Source organism: Syngnathus floridae, chromosome 20 (genome assembly GCF_059516105.1).
Source record: "Syngnathus floridae isolate MCC-2025c chromosome 20, RoL_Sflo_1.0, whole genome shotgun sequence".
NCBI classification, from domain to species: domain Eukaryota; kingdom Metazoa; phylum Chordata; class Actinopteri; order Syngnathiformes; family Syngnathidae; genus Syngnathus; species Syngnathus floridae.
The window spans coordinates 6,016,470-6,031,741 of record NC_142432.1 but is presented as its reverse complement, the minus strand read 5'-3'; the positions used below and the strand labels follow the sequence as shown (position 1 = coordinate 6,031,741).

Genomic DNA, 15,272 nt, shown 5'->3' with positions numbered 1-15,272 from the left:
AGACTTGAAAGCGGAGTCTCTTTAGCCAATCAAAGCACTTTATTGCACTTGTATAGTGTAACGTGAGCCAATAGAAGACTCTTATAAAAGTGTCATTTCATCTTTTGAAGTCATGTGTACAAAACAAGTCACACACATTTGTACCGTACAAAATCGACACTATTTACATACAATACACACGCAAGCAGCCATCCACGCACAAATACCACACACACACCTGATGGGACGTCCTTGGTCGCGCGGCCGCTAAATTGCTAGCTTTGCTAAACTAGCTGATATGCATAAAGACTTTTTTCTCCGCCTTCCTGTTAGTGTTGAAATAAAAGACTTAATGAAGACACATATTGAAAATATTCTACATAATCTGCATCACAGTCCGCGGCATACTCCGCTAACTACGCTAACAGCGCAAAGCTAGCCAACACCTCCACCTTTTTTGGGATGGACTGACAATATTCAAGTTTTTATTCGTAATAAATAGTCATCTTTAATCTTCTGCATCCGTTCTAGACTTTGAATAAAACATCTGAGTTAGTGCACATATAAGACACAGCAAAGTGTTTTGTAGCAAAACACGCAACCGCACGACGTTACTCAAGATTTTTGTCTTTAAGGAGTATTTAACAAATGAAAGTTGGGCAAAACATTTGCCGTAAAAATGGTATCATTCAACGAAATGTGAGCACATTATGATGCATTACGCATTTTTAGATGTGATGCAGCCGGACAGTTAAAATGTCATTTTTTAAGATCATGAATGCAAAATAAATCCATCCATCTGTCAACTTTGTAGAGCGACTATTCCGCTTGAACGTCACGACTGAGCTGCTTCCTATCTCAGGTGACTTTGGCTGACAGGCTGGGGGAACACCCTCAGCCAATGTGAATTAGCAAATATGCGCAAGTTGACTGCCATTTCTTTTAAAAGATCTTGCTGAAATCACAAAATTTCCTCTGAAGAAACACCAAATGTCCCTTTTTCTCTTTCTCTCTTTCACACACACACACACGCGTACGCGGTTCTGCAAGGGTGTGGGGAGGGCTGCATATTGGGGGCTACTAGACACCTCCTGGTCTTTTCAGTTCCTCTCCATATAGATTATGTCAATGTACAATATTTATATTTTTTACAAGAAGCTCCTCATGGGGTTTCCCTTCGCTCCCCGAAAAACTTCCCTGGCGGATGTCGCGCGCATGATGTCGGCGACGCGGTCACTCAGCAAACAAAGACGGAAAGCAACGAGTGGCGAGCGCACCGTACAGACACACACATGCGCGCAAGCACACACGCACGCGCTACATGTTGTAGGCCACGTAGATGGGATCCAGCTGGTCCTGCAAGAATCCGTCGCGCAGGTGCATGCGCTGCTTCTCGCCGCGCGAGTTGATGGGGATGACGCCGATGTCGGTCACCACCACAACGCCCACGATCAGGTAGTGCTCCTCCAGAACCGCCTTGGTCACCATGGGAACCAGGTCCAGCGCCTCCTGCTCCGAGCCCTCCAGCTCCACTACTACCACCAGCAGGTTGGTCCACGGGAACACGGCGCTGGGGAACCGGTTGTTAGCTAAGCTGAGCTACGAGGTTGCGCAACAGCCGAGTAGGACTTTATGTGCTGAAGGCGGCGACGTACCACTCCATGATGCTCTTGTGCGCGCGGATGACCGACGTCTCGATGTCTATGGGGTGGTAGCGCATGCCCCGGAGCTCCATGGCCTCCTCCAAGGCGCCCACCACAAACAGAGCGTCGTGTCTCTCTGCCACAAAGACACAGCGGACACACGTTGGCCGAGGAAGTCTTTTGGCAGATTCTTTGAAAACAGGCAAAGAAATTATTTGGATAAAAGGAGGCAGCGACGGCTAACCTCCGTTGGCGTCGGTTAGCTCGGTGCGGCGGAGGAAACCCAGGTAGCCGGTCCTAGCCCAAACGGTCTGCGTGTCGCCGAAGCTCAGTCTGGAGTTAAAGTGGTCCGACTGCAGGACCTCCTCGCCATAGCCGCTGTAGTAGCCGCTGCCGTTGTGAGCGCTGTGCACCCAAATCTGATGCAAGAAGAAGAAAAGAGCGCTCAGCACTGCCAGCAGGGGGCCGACACCTGCCCAAGACAGCTCTGATGAGAGCACCTCGCCCAGGTGCGAGTCCCCCAGAGGGCCTTTGGTCTCGGGGTTGGCGATGATGATGCGAACTCCAGGCAGGATCTGAAACAGTGAGAGACAAAGGCGGTTGCCATGGTTACCATCACCGCACCGCCGCTTTTTGAATTGTGTTGTTTCCGTACACTTCGGTTCTATCAAACGTGCAGCGCCAATTGTTTCGCTGTGGTTTCTCTAAGAATCTTTCCCGCTTGGCGTAGAGCCGCACGCCTGCCGACAAACGGGCGAGGAGCTTGTTGATCACAGACGGACTTGAGTCACTCCACCGTGGGAGGACAAGCAGCAGTCCGAGCCGCAAATAGTCTTTTGACATTTAACTCCACATCCTGCTGAGAAAATGGATGCCATCGATTCCTCAGTAAAAATCTCCAATGTCTCCTTCCAAATGTCTTCTTTTTTTTTTCCTTCTCGACCGAAAAGCGTTTGTGTGTGCGCGCTCACCTTTCCGGACTCCATGAGAGGCAGACTGTGAGGAGATCCTCTCTCCACCAGACGCACCCTGAAACACGCACACACACGCACGTTGATGGCGACAGGGCTCTTCAGAACCGAGAGGAGACGCTTGGTCCGACCTGTCGTGGCGCAGCGCCCTCATGTCCACGTAGACCGTGGTGGGGTCCGGTCCCGATGTGCCCTGCCACCATGACCAAACATTTTGTAGACCACAGTCAACGTTTGCCCGTTCATTCAAATGAACCCAAAAGACAGAAATCCCTTAAAGAGCAGCTTTTTGGCCGGCGTGTTTACCTGCAAGCAGATGGCCAAGTTGACCCTGCAGCCAAAGGCCGTGCTGACTGAACGTGGGTGCAGGCCGAGATCTTTGAAGAGTTTGGAGAAGGATAGCGTGAGGGACATCCTGGGTCTCTCCTCAGCCACCACCACGCAGGCCCGCACCCGGGACAGGTCCAGACCGCGGGCCTGCAGGACACAAGACCGCCGTCAGCCGCGTCAGCCTCACCCGGTGCGTTCATGACAAGAACCCACCTTGAGGGTTTCGGTCTGCAGGCCGAGACCTTTGGTGCAGAGCTCCATGACGCTGTAGGAACAGAAGGTGTCTCGCACCCGCAGCTGGCTGACGGCCAGCAGCCACAGCGCCGGGTTGGACTCCAGCTCCACCGGGGGGATCAGGATGGACTGGTGGCCTGAGTAGACGCTGCGCACACACATTGAAATGGAACATAAAAAGGAACATAAATCAAATCTACAAGCGGCGAGGAGAGAAGATGTGCTTAGCCTAGGCTCATATTTTACAATAATTAGCATGTCCTCCTCATTAGGCGCCAAGAGCGTCTTGGCACGAGGGATATGCGGGTTGATTTAGTATGTCTGCGGCAGATTTCATTCGCACGCGGTTTCAAAGAAAAGCACACCTGAGATGGAGGTCACAACTCTACAGACCATGGCTGGACAACTTTTTGTCCTTAAGGGACACTTGTTAAATTGAGTTGAAGAGCCTCATTGAAGCAAAACTCAAGTTGAAATAAGCTGAGGAGCCTCATTTGGACAAAAGTAGTGTCAAGTGCACGCCAGAGATCTTTCAACTCTCAGACCATTTTAAAAAATTAAAAGAGTAGGAAAAAGGAAGGGTCAACCTGCAGAGACACCAGAGGACGAAGCCGAGGCCGCAGTACGGGTCGAGGCAGATGGCCACCTCTCTTGACGGGTACAACTCGCACTGGAGCTTCACCGACCGGCAAAACGCTCCAACAGCGTTGTGGGACATCTGAGAGGGGAAGGGGGGTGGGGGAACAGTTGATGGGAACGTTTCAAGCCAACACGAAGCAAACAATGGAGAAGGGTGCACGCGGCGTGGGTCGGGGTTCCGAGCTGACCTGAACACCCGCCAGCATGCCGGTGGTGGACACGCTGAAGTCCAAATAGGCCAAACCGTCGGGGTTGCTGGGTTTGTACAATGCCGGAGGCTTCTTCTTTGGCAGGTCATCTGCAGCACAAAAACAATGTGAGCATTGTTTGTCAACAAATCCAGTTTACAGATTTTTTTTTTTTTTTTTTTTACAGTGGGTTGTCATACTTGGACTGGAGCTTGAAAAAGCTGCCACGAGTAGAAAGTACAGATCATCTATTGTCTAAGATAAAAAAATGGACTTTGTTTTTTGTCTTTGGAGCTTACCAGTGTCTAGGACGGGTGGCCAGTTCCTGATGTCCACGGTGGCCGTGGCTTCTTTGGAGCGGAGCAGCTTACAGATGACGGCGGTGGTCATCACGCAGGCCGAGTGGCTGACCTCCACGATCATCTTGACGGTGGGCAGCGTGGTGGAGATGTTCTGCGGGTGGGGCGGTCGCACCGTGATGGGCACGCAGCCGGCGTACAGAGAGCCGTAGAAGGCCGCGATCAGGTCGATGCCTGAGGGGAAGGGTGCGAGCGGGTTCACCGACAGGTCAGGATTCCAAAGCGGACCAGCGGACCCGCTCCTACCTGGGGGGTAGACCAGAGCCACGTGGTCTCCTTCCTGCAGGCCACCTCGCTCCATCAGCAGGGCCGCCACTCGCTCCGCCCGCTTATGGAGCTGCAGGCAGGTAAGGGAGCTGGACACTGCCCCCTGGAGGAGGCAGAGGGAAGCGGAACATTTGATGACTTTTCGGCTTGTCATCTCTGAGGAGCCTCCCGAACTGGCGTCCTTACCCGAGAACTGAGCAGAGTGTAGAGAACATGGTCCGGCGTGGTTTGAGCTCGCCACTGCAGAACCTCTGAGAGGAACAGGAACTGCGCACGGCGAGGTAAGATGAGCATGTTGAGGAGAGGAAAAAAAAACGTTTTGAGATGATTCGTCTCACCTGGTCGTTGTCATCCGTCTGTCCCAGATCTCGGCCGCTGGCCTGAGCGATACGCTTGCCCGACACCAGATTGCCCACCATCACGGAGGCAGGTCCGATCTCTACAATGCACACAATTAGACGTAGACATCACTCAACACCAAGCTTGTGAGAGTTAACAAAAACTAACAAAAAAATCTAGGTGGACTCCCACCTGGCTGCTTCTGTCGAGGTTTGGGCAGGTTGGTGACGCAGGTGTGGGGGCACATGAGGACGTTGCAGGGGTGCAGCCCCCCCTCCAGGTAGAGCTGCTTGATCTCAGACAGGTGGATCCCGCCCAGCGGCGTCTTGGGCAGCGTGTTGGCCGGAACCAGAGCCAAGCAGAACACACCTGCGCCGTGGATGCTGTCAATGGCCTGGCAGGGGAGTGGCAGAGGGGTGAGAACCGTGACGAGCCATGTTGGCGCAGCGTCGCACTCTACCTGCAGGACGCGACTCATCCACTGAAAGCTGTCCTCCTCGGTGGAGTCGGGCCGCTGCTCAGCCACCACCACGATCCTCTCGTCCCGCAGGACAGTCACCGAGAAGACGGCTATCCTGCAAGTCATGACTCCATGGCATGAAGCTTCCCCAGCGCGGCCGGCCAGTCTCCCTTCGGTGCGACTCAGGTCACTCACCTTCCCCTGTAGACGAACTTCATGGGCTCCACCGCTAGGGCCGTGGCAACGATGTCGTCGGCGTTGTGCCGGCGCCCGCTCACCATGATGAGGCCGTCCATCTTGCCTGTGATGAAGACCAGGCCGCCGGGCCCGATGAAGCCCAGCAGGCCGGTCCGCACGAAGGCGTACTCGCTGACCAGCCCGCCGCTACCGCTCACCGGGTACACCTACGGCCAAATGCTGCACATCAACGATTGGCTGCTCCTTCTTTCACCTGAGGCTCAAAGACGAGCCGCTACCTCGAAGGTGTTCTTGGTCATTCCGGTGAGGCCGTAGTAGGAAGTACCAGTCGCCACGGCGCAAACGCACATCTCGCCGATCTCATCCGTCTGACAGAGCTGAGGGACGCCCTCGGGCTTCACCACGCACACCAACCCTGGACGAGCAACACGTGCATCAGAACTTGTCACTTGATTAGGATTTTGTATTATAAATAATTGGACTTTGTGGATGATGGCACCTCCTGGCATCACGGTGCCGACGTCCTGCACGGTTAGGACAGACAGGCGCTCCTCCGTGTCCACACGGACCACCCCGTAGCTGAGCCCCTGCATGGACAGCACGCCGCGGCCCGGCGGCTGGCTGCTGTCCTCCACGGGCCTCCTGATGGCCACCGTCAGAGCCTCGGGGGAGCTGGCGCACGGGCAGATTACCTCAGCTCGCAGGCCTTTGGTCTGAAAGACGTTGAGGAAGGCGTCGCACGAGGAGATGGACCCTGACGGCAAGAAGAGAAAAGATCATTCCTAAACTTTGATCTTCTAACAAAGCAAAGACGGAAGCAGGCCACCAACGCGCGGACTCAATTAAGCTTCAGAAGAGGCTGGAATTAAAAGGAAGACTAAATCATGCTCATTTATTACATTTGAATGAGATAAAAGCTCAGAAGAGACTCTCTGGAGCAGAACATCTATTCAGGGAGCTCCCCTTCTCATTTTGCCAAAAGTCCCAATAGCGGGCTTTGTTTTTTCAAAACGGGCTCTTACAAGGGTTGGATCCATCTGCCACCAGGAGCATTCGCAGGGAGCTCAGGTTGATGTCCTTCTGGTCTTTGTGGGCCACCAGAGCCCAGTGCATGTCTCTGGACTTCACGCAGGCCACTTTGGCTACGTGCGGACACAAACGTATGTTAATGTATTTGACGGACAGGTGAAGTTGGCGCTCCGAGTGGGCCGCATGTTTCAAAGCTCACCTTTGTACTGGCACACTTTCTGGATCCACGATAGTGGGTTGACCTTCATGAGCGAGTATGGCACGCTGATCACGTGCATCATGTTCATCACACTCTGCACACACACACACACTCATTAGCAGCGGACGGCAGCCGTAATCTTGATTTACTGGTGCCCCGACTGACTCGTAAAACACACTCATAAAATAAAAAGATTAAACATTGCATATTTCAGCTGTTTGACGCTCAAATGGTTCTTACCGTTAGGATGCCGTGCCACAAGCCCACGTCCTTCTTAAAGTCCAGAACGTTGACGATGGTCTCGGCTGCCGGAAGAGAGAGAGAGATGTTTGCTGTCAAGCCAACAGAGGGCGCTGTGTGCGCGTGGATGCATGCACACATCTCACACAATGTTAATGACAAGATTTTGCTTTCACAGGAAAACGTCATTTGTCTTTCTTGGAAACTTTATGTCCAACTTTTGGAGTGTTGTTGTAGGCGTCTTACCCTCAGTGAAGCAGCAGGACTGAGTGAGAGCTTGGCAGTGTGTGAGCAGAGCGATCCTGGTCACCGTCACGCCCAGCACGCTGCCGTCTTTGCACGTTTTATACTGAAGAGAGGCTCAGCGTTAAAAACCTTTCGGTCACCATCTTCATTTACTGCCACTCACCTCGATGTAAGCCGTGTCGTTGTTTGCGTCCTTGATGTGGGGGAACCAGTCTCTGGGCGGCTTGGACAGGTGCTTGGACTCGGTGACAAACCACAACAGTTTGGGCCAACCTGCGCGCACACGCAAAGCCAAAGTTTATAAAAAAATACAGCGGTGACGATCCCGCCCGGCTTACCTTTGAACTGTGGGATCTCCCCCGTGGCGCTCTTGGGGAGCCCCTTATGGCAGGCGTCACTAGTCAGCGCCACTGTGACGCCGCAGCTTCCCAACAGGAATCCAATCTGTTGACTTCCCGCATCCTATGCAAGGGAACCTCACTTAAATATTTTTTTTTTGCGCCATTTTTTGTGTCGAGCTGAGTAAAGACCGATTATTTTGTTCCGGAAAGGCGTACCTTGCGGCTGAGGGGAACCTCGATGGGAACCGGGACCACTTCGGCCAGCAGGCAACCATAGAAGGCCACCACGAAGGCCACTGGATCATTGTTGGGGAACACTAGTGCCACCTACAGGTGAGAGGGTGGGAAAAAAAAAATGAAAAATGCGGAGAACCTTAGCGCTACATCTGGCCTTCCTGATCGATGTGTTCCAAATGACTCGGATGTATCCAAAGAAATGAGACGCGCCCCTCACCCTGTCTCCGGGCCGCACCATAGGCTCTTGCTTGCTCCCCAGCTTGTGGAGGATGTTGTAGGCCAGCTTGATGCTGCGAGACCACAGCTTCCCTGCACACACACGCACGCACATAAACATGGACGCGTGACCAAGCCGGTGCGCCCGCCAGCCTACCGTAGGTGAGGACGTAAAGTGGTTTTCCCGCCGTGTCCAGGCTGGTGAGGCAGGGGGCTTTCGGGGAGATGGTCCCCCAGCGCTGGAGAGCGGCCTCCAGCGAAGGCGGCCAGTTGGTGACCACCCCCAGAGCGTCGCCTCGTGCCGGCATCATCTCCGCCCCCTCGGGACGAGGCTGATTGGGGTCCGGTTGCTGGACTGCACGCCACGAGACAGATTGCCACTACTTTTATTTCTCCTCAAACCCCTACTATGATCAGTGTGATCTATTCGGGATTTGTGACTTCTAACCTTCCAGAAGTTCGTCAAAGTCATCGACGAAGAACTCTCGTAGCGGCGGCCGGCGAGGTTGCTTGAGCGTGTTGACAAGCTGCTGGATCTTGGCCGACACGCGACTGCTGACTGGAACGCCTGCCAAGCAAAAACCAAAACGTGATGAGAGTCGCCGTGTCACAGTGCTGGCCTCACGACAAACTGCCATCGCGAAGATCCGAGTGCTTGTTTGTCTTTAATAACAAGCCCAAAAAAATCTGAGATGTGAACCAAAGCTCGAGTGAAGTGGAAAGTAGAAAAGCTACAAGATGGACTTTTCTGTTTGAATGACTCTTACCGTCGCCGGTTTCCATGCGCTCGGCGTTGCCGTACTTCTGCGTGTTGCGGGCGATGGTGCCCATGTTGGACATGGGATGGCGCTCCGTGTGGGAGTGAGGCGAGTCTGACGAGTAGCCAGTCACGTCCGGCGGTCCAGAGTGGTTTTCTGGACGGGAACAACACGTATGGGATCTTTCATTTGACTTCAATGGCAGTTTGCACAGGTGCGAGGTTCGATGGGACGGCCATTTTGGCGGGCGGGTGGGGGGGGGGCATGTACGCGTGTACCGTCGGACTCTAGCGGCGGTGGCCACAGCATGTCAGAACCAAACTCGCAAGAGCGCCGCAAAGAGCCTCCATTCTCAGCCACACTCAGCGCTCCTTTCCTCTTCAGAGACAGGTGGCCAATGCCTGCACGGGTCAACACAACATTTTGCAACAGTTCGCAAAGCACATCGCCGTCACGCTATCATCGTCTTACCGTGGTGCGAGGACGCCAGATGGCCCTGCTGCAGGTGCGCCGGGCCCATGTGCGGGTGGCCCAGGTGGGCCAGGTGCGAGATGTGCGCGTGCGCCAGCGAGTCGGCCAGCCGCCCGGCGTTGCCGCTACCGCCGCTTTGCGTGGACGAGGACGAGGAGGAGGTGGAACCCGGGTGGGCGGGGCCCAAGTGCAAGGGTCGGCCCATCCAGTGCTCCACGCTCGAGATGTCGTCGCAGGGGCCCGCCTCCTCCTCTGAGCCCGACGAGGAGTCTGAGCACAGGGGCGAGAGGCCTAGTGAGGGTCAGGCACCTGTCGAGGCGCGGGCGCGGTGGCACCGTGCGGCATGCGCTCACCTGGCGGCGTGTACGCGTCCATGGACGTCTGCACCACCAGCGATCGCCGCTTGGACGGCATGGGCACGGCCACCTTCCTCTCCACATGGCGCGCCAGCATGGCCTGCACCGCCTCTGTGTGAACGTCTGTGATAGAAACAAAGTCAGGGGACGTTGATCGCGCCGACGCTTTCTGTGTACGAGCGGGCGAGCGTCTTGACCTGAGCGGTAACGTTCGTCCCTGGTGCCCGATGTTCGCCGGCGGTGGAAGCGGGCGGCAGAAGGGGGGCCCAGAGGGACCCGGTGAGACATTGGACCTTCCATCCCTGCAGAGAGCGGCACGCAAATACGCGCACGCACGTTCAGCCGCACGCACAAACACATCATTTAACACACACACATGCGTAGACGCACACATCCAGTTTGACAGCAGCCGGAGAGCACAACACAAAAGGAAAACATGAAGATGATTTAGCAGAAAAATTTCATTTTTCTGGATTGATCAAATGATATAAGGGATTGATAAAATACCAAAAGAAATAAGTGATCAATCAATGATTGCAAGTGATTGATTGACTTTGCATCGCAACCCACGAGTGCGGGAGAGCAGGCCCAAGCTGAGCTCCAGGAAGCGTTGGCCTACGGCCGATAAACAGCCAATGGTCGGATTTTGTCAGGATTGCAAATCGATCGGGCCAACTTGCCTTTTTTGTATTTTTAGCTGTGTGAGCGGGTTCCGAGGTGGCTAAATTACCTCCAGCATGTGGAACAAACGCTCTGATCAGCTTGGACCTCTTCTTCTCATAACCCTTCTGAGTGATGTCGCCTGCAAACACACACACACAGAGCGTCTCGGCCAATCAGTGACGGGCGCCGGGGTCAAAGGTGACAAATTAAAAGAATGCCTGTGGATGGATGAGCTGTACGGCGTTTCTCAAACTTTGCTCAACGTCTCAGGACCAAGTCCAAACAATTGGAGGGCCTTGCCGCAAGTTACCGCGGCAACGTGTTGCAGTCACTCAGCCGGGCCCCGAGTGCAACTAGCAGCACTAATACGGATAATTCCTCCGCTTGTACTCCATTAAACGCACCGCTTGACTAATTATCGATCCGTCGACTCTGCAGCAACGCAAAACGTCGGAGGCGCTGCCTGCTCGTCACGACGCAAGGGGAGAGATGAGCGGAGGAGTAGAAAGGAGGAAAGGGATGAGGATGTGGAAGCAAAGTAATTATTGGTAGCAGGAGAGAAAGGATCATGGCCATGAGAAAAAGGAGGGCTAGAACAGGAAGTGGTGAAGGTGTTGGAGGACAAAGAGGAGGAGGTGGAGCAAGACGAGAAGAGGATGGCGGAGAAGAGGAAATAAAAAGAGGAGATTGCAGAGGAAGATTAACAAAAGGAAAACAAGGATGAGAAGGCTCAGGAGGAGATGATGAAGAGGAGGCAGAGAAGCAATCAGACGTTGGCCATCACCCCGTGTGACTGCGCATTGTGTCAATGAAAGGAGAGCCGAAATCAGACTTGAAAACGCAGCCAGCGGTAGCCATCAACATCGGCGACGTGCGTGCGTGCCTCTGATCTGCTTCAATAGCTTCCTTTTTCTCTCTCACACACACACAAACACACACACACGCAATGAGCGAGCGGGTTCGGGTCCACGGGGAGAAGCCATCCTCCACCGACAGCGCAGTGGAACAGGGAGGGAGTTGCCTAGCAACACTTTTCCTCGTGAAGGCCGCAGCCCAGTCGGCCATCTTGGATGTGGTGATGTGAGAAGGAGGCTCATCAGGCTCCTCGCCGCTCCCTCATTGCGGTCTGGAAAACAACTGAGGGCTGATCGATGGCGCTGGAGTTTTTTTTTCTCTTGTGCACAAGATGAATCATCCATCCAATTTCGATATGGTTTGTCCTCGTTAGGGACGCAAGTCAGTTGGAGTCCAGCCCAGCAGACTGAGAGGTGGTGTGCACCCTGAACTGGTCGGCAAACTGTGGCTTTTCGCACCTCTAGCACATTCCGAGAAAAAAAAAAGAATTCAGGATGGACGATGCATCTTCATCACCTTCATCCTCCATCTTGTTTCTCTTTGTTTCCTGCTAGGCTTGAAAGCATCAACATCCTGTTCTATTTGATCTCCTTTTACCTCATCACATCTCACACACACACAGGCTCCATGGTAACGATACACACACACGCGCACACACACGAGAGTGCGTCATGCACAGGGACCTTGGGCTGTCACACTCACATGGAGGGACTCGTGTGGTCTGCAGAGTGGCCGCTAGCTGATTAGCACGCGCACGCACGCGCACATACGCACGAGAAGCTAGACGAGCATCAGCAGAAAAACAAAGTCGGCCTCGCTGGTGATTCAGCGGGTCAAGACGTCAAGAAGTGTAAAAATAGCAACATGCGACTTGAGGGGATGAAAATAAAATATGTCCTGCGTGCGCCACGCGTGTGCATGATGCGAGCATCGAGATGCTCTATTCAGTCGCCGCATGAAATCGAGATGATGACAAGCGGTCGGCGCGAATATCCGACACTTCCGAGGTTCTCGCTTTGAGTCTCGATGGCGCCTTCTCCCAAAACATTAGGTTCTTTCACATTTCTGAATTATCCACAGCTGCCAAAGACCTTAAGAATCATCACCGGCTGCTAAAAAAATAGTCCTCCAGAAATTTGCAAGCCTTTTTTTTTTGCGTTCTCTCACGTTCATCGATCGACGCCGAGCGCTTCATGGATTATTCAGGAAAACACTTCGAGAAGGACAGCGACATGTGCAGCCACTCTCCGTCACAACAAAAACACACACAGCTGCAGCAACTTGTTTGGAAAGTGACACGACACACTCGGCAGACTCCTGGGGGAATGCCACGAGGTAGCAGCAAAGCACTACTTTTGACCAAACAAGCTCCCAAAGTTACTTTGAGAAAAAGAGCAAACATGTTTCAGCCTCCAGTGTTTACTTGAGGATGCGTTGGATATCTTCTGGCAAGCTCTCCCAAAGCCATCATCACAGTGCACCAGAAAAAAAGACTCGGCAAGAAGCCCGTTTTGGAATTTGGATTTTCCAGACGGGCCGAGCCGCTCCAAAATCAACAGGTGAGCTGTGAGATATCCTTCGACTGAGACGAGAAGCTCCCGTCCTCCATCAGCAATGAGAACGCCAAAGCAAACGGGAAGTTCTCCACGCGCTCATCACAATTCAAACGCAACAAAAGGGACACGACGCGGTTCCGAAACATCTCTTCATTCGGTCATTTAAGTGATGAACTGAGGAACTTTTTCAGATGTTTGAGATGATAGAAATGTGCTGCAGCAACAAGAGGCCACATTAGAGTCCAGCGTCAGCACAAGAGGACAACCTCACAAGTCTAACGAGCGTCAATTCAAGCAAACTTGTGCTGGACTCAAGCGATTTTCAAAATCGAGCAACTCCACTGAAGAAATGTGATGGGGGGACATCCCGAGCTGAACCGGAATGCAAACTGGATTTAACCGGGATGGCAAGCTGGGTGATTTGAACACACGCGCACGCACACACTTGGGATGTGCACATTGGAATTGTGCGCCAGATCATCTCCAGCGTTTCTAGGCCGTGCAAGCCCGAATGAATAAAAGATGTGGCTTCCATTATATAAGGCCCAAATGTTCCAATATGAGATGCTTGCTGTGTTCGAACAGCTGTGACTGAGCTCCTCGGTATGTGCGTGGCGGGAAAAGGAGGAGTAAGGGGACGGATTTGGTGCTTGAACAATCTTCCCAAGCATCCTCCTCCTCAGAGCAGGCCTCGCCAGTTTCCAATGTCGGAAGCCAGAAGGCCCAAAAAGCGGCGGCGTTCTGCTGCATCGCAATGCCTTCGACGCGCGCTCCCGCACAAACGCGCACACGCATGGGCACAGGTAGCCTCGCTTGGCGGTGTCAACATCTCAAGGTCAAACCGGGAGGAGGGGTGCGGGTGGGGGATATGTTCTGCTCACTCCCGGGGGGCAGACAAAGAGCCAAAGCGGGCCGAGGCTCGCTGTCGTTCGCTCCCGGCTAAGATTCGCCGTGGGCCGGCTGCACAGAGCTGGCCGGGACGGTTCCTGGCTAACAAACATCTGGATGGGAGGAGCGGGCGGGCGGGCAGTGGAGGAGGGGCAGGAGGAATAGGAGTGGGTGGGGGGGGGGGGGTGCTAACAATTAAATTCCGTTAGTGTCGGTGCGGATGGCGATGAGATAAGGGAACAGCGGGGCTTTGGATGAGGGTGGGGTTGATGTGTTGGTGGTGGGGGGGGGGTCTTACCCTCTGACAGCTCGAGCTCCAGCTCGGCCAGGCGGGCTCGGATCTCCAACGGTATCGGCGACGCCTCTCGGTCCGCCATTCCGCCTCGTATCGCGGCGAAAACACCTTCAGCCTGCTCCTGCCTTGCGCGTCTTCGTCCCTTCTTCCTCGGCGAAATGCGCGCGCGACGGACGCGAGAGGAACAAAGACGGGGGGATCCAAAGTCTCGCCTCTTAGCGGGGATCCGCCATGGCGTCCGCCGACCTCGAATGGCTCAAGTTCCTCGCGGCGGAGTGGCTGGGCTGGGCCGGGCCGGTCGTGCTCCTCGCTGTGGGGATGGGGATGATGAGGACGAGGAGGCTCGCCGAGCTTTGCTGCCGCTTTGCTTTGCTTGCCAATAGGGTCACGTGACGACGACGACGAGGCACGGGAGGAGGGGGTGCGGCTACGCTAGTCATCGGCAGGGGGCGCTGCGTGCAACCACACCTCGTCAACAGTGACGTGGATTTTGGCGGAGTGATTGAAGAACTTTTTACACCGAGTACCACCTCAATAAAATTGCGCTCTAGTTACCACAAACAAGACCAAGAATACAAGATATTTTAAGACTTTTTTTCAGTTATTGACAGCAGTGGTCAAAATAGTCATGCTTCATTCAATATGCGACTTAGTGATGAAATGATCAGATATTTAAAAGTGCTCGCTTAAAGTGAGCTAACAATTGGCTTCTGAGGAGCAACACTTACTCGCTTTCTCCATCAAATTGTTGGCGTTGTATCAGGGGATTGTTTGCGTCCGACGATGCTGTCATTCTTGGGCGCTTGCTTGTTTTCCACTCGCACAAGCAAACAGATGGTCTGCTTTCGCAGAGCAACCAAGTTGGAGTCGCCACTGGCCTGGCAGTCTGAAGGCCGCAACGAAGGCCGACACGCTGCAGGAGACACGCTTAAGCCAATTTCACAATTGCAGGAAACATTCAGTCCGTAAACGTCATTTTTTATTACTCTCGGCCATTGAGCCAGCCTTCTAAGAGGCATGTTACGTAAGAATGCATATTTCTCAAGCCCTTAATGTATGTAATATTCCTGATGTTTCTCATGCCAGAAGGTTGTTTACGCAAAAGTCATCGCCCTCATCACTGTTGTGATAGAACTCACCTACCACCTAGTGGAGACAAAGCCACACTGCAGCCGTCCTGTTTTGACCCACAAAAAACACAATACACAGTACAGTTTACAAAAAAAACCGTGATATTACCCGGAGCTCGGTCGAGCCAGGAATTTTACAGTCAAAGCGGAACTTGTTTAAAATCATATACAACTTTACAAAGAAC

The 15,272-nt window shown here is 53.5% G+C and overlaps 1 protein-coding gene across 2 annotated transcripts; it reads right to left on the bottom strand.

Annotated features, from left to right (window-relative positions):
* Nucleotides 1–16: 16 nt before the first annotated feature.
* dip2ca (DIP2 acetate--CoA ligase C (putative) a) lies at nucleotides 17–15,169 on the bottom strand. Of its 2 annotated transcripts, XM_088364033.1 has the most exons (37): nucleotides 14,686–15,169; nucleotides 13,961–14,487; nucleotides 10,431–10,502; nucleotides 9,898–10,002; nucleotides 9,698–9,823; nucleotides 9,345–9,614; nucleotides 9,152–9,274; nucleotides 8,883–9,029; nucleotides 8,564–8,683; nucleotides 8,273–8,470; nucleotides 8,117–8,208; nucleotides 7,879–7,989; nucleotides 7,660–7,783; nucleotides 7,485–7,594; nucleotides 7,322–7,424; nucleotides 7,076–7,140; nucleotides 6,836–6,929; nucleotides 6,630–6,749; nucleotides 6,107–6,361; nucleotides 5,886–6,022; nucleotides 5,605–5,813; nucleotides 5,410–5,524; nucleotides 5,142–5,343; nucleotides 4,949–5,049; nucleotides 4,797–4,877; nucleotides 4,590–4,713; nucleotides 4,284–4,517; nucleotides 3,985–4,094; nucleotides 3,745–3,875; nucleotides 3,137–3,305; nucleotides 2,900–3,070; nucleotides 2,725–2,786; nucleotides 2,594–2,651; nucleotides 2,123–2,197; nucleotides 1,867–2,041; nucleotides 1,635–1,758; nucleotides 17–1,549 (listed from the first exon to the last, which is right to left on the bottom strand). In XM_088364033.1, exons 2-37 carry the CDS (start codon nucleotides 14,037–14,039, stop codon nucleotides 1,297–1,299), a joined length of 4,845 nt encoding a protein of 1,614 aa, XP_088220159.1. In that variant the 5' UTR covers nucleotides 14,040–14,487; nucleotides 14,686–15,169; the 3' UTR covers nucleotides 17–1,296. The 2 variants fall into 2 exon arrangements, with proteins under 2 accessions (XP_088220159.1, XP_088220158.1); XM_088364032.1 differs by lacking the exon at nucleotides 14,686–15,169 and having other exon boundaries at nucleotides 9,345–9,635; nucleotides 13,961–14,359.
* Between the last annotated feature and the right edge of the window lie 103 nt (nucleotides 15,170–15,272).

Bases quoted from the DNA above. Each gene is read 5' to 3' on its own strand.
- dip2ca (XM_088364032.1), bottom strand. From the start codon at position 14,039: ATGGCGGACCGAGAGGCGTCGCCGATACCGTTGGAGATCCGAGCCCGC. The intron at 4,095-4,283 runs GTAAGCTCCAAA...TTTGTGCTGCAG, and splicing joins GCCACCCGTCCTAGACACTG to ATGACCTGCCAAAGAAGAAG. The intron at 3,306-3,744 runs GTTGACCCTTCC...GTGTGTGCGCAG, and splicing joins GTCCTCTGGTGTCTCTGCAG to CGTCTACTCAGGCCACCAGT.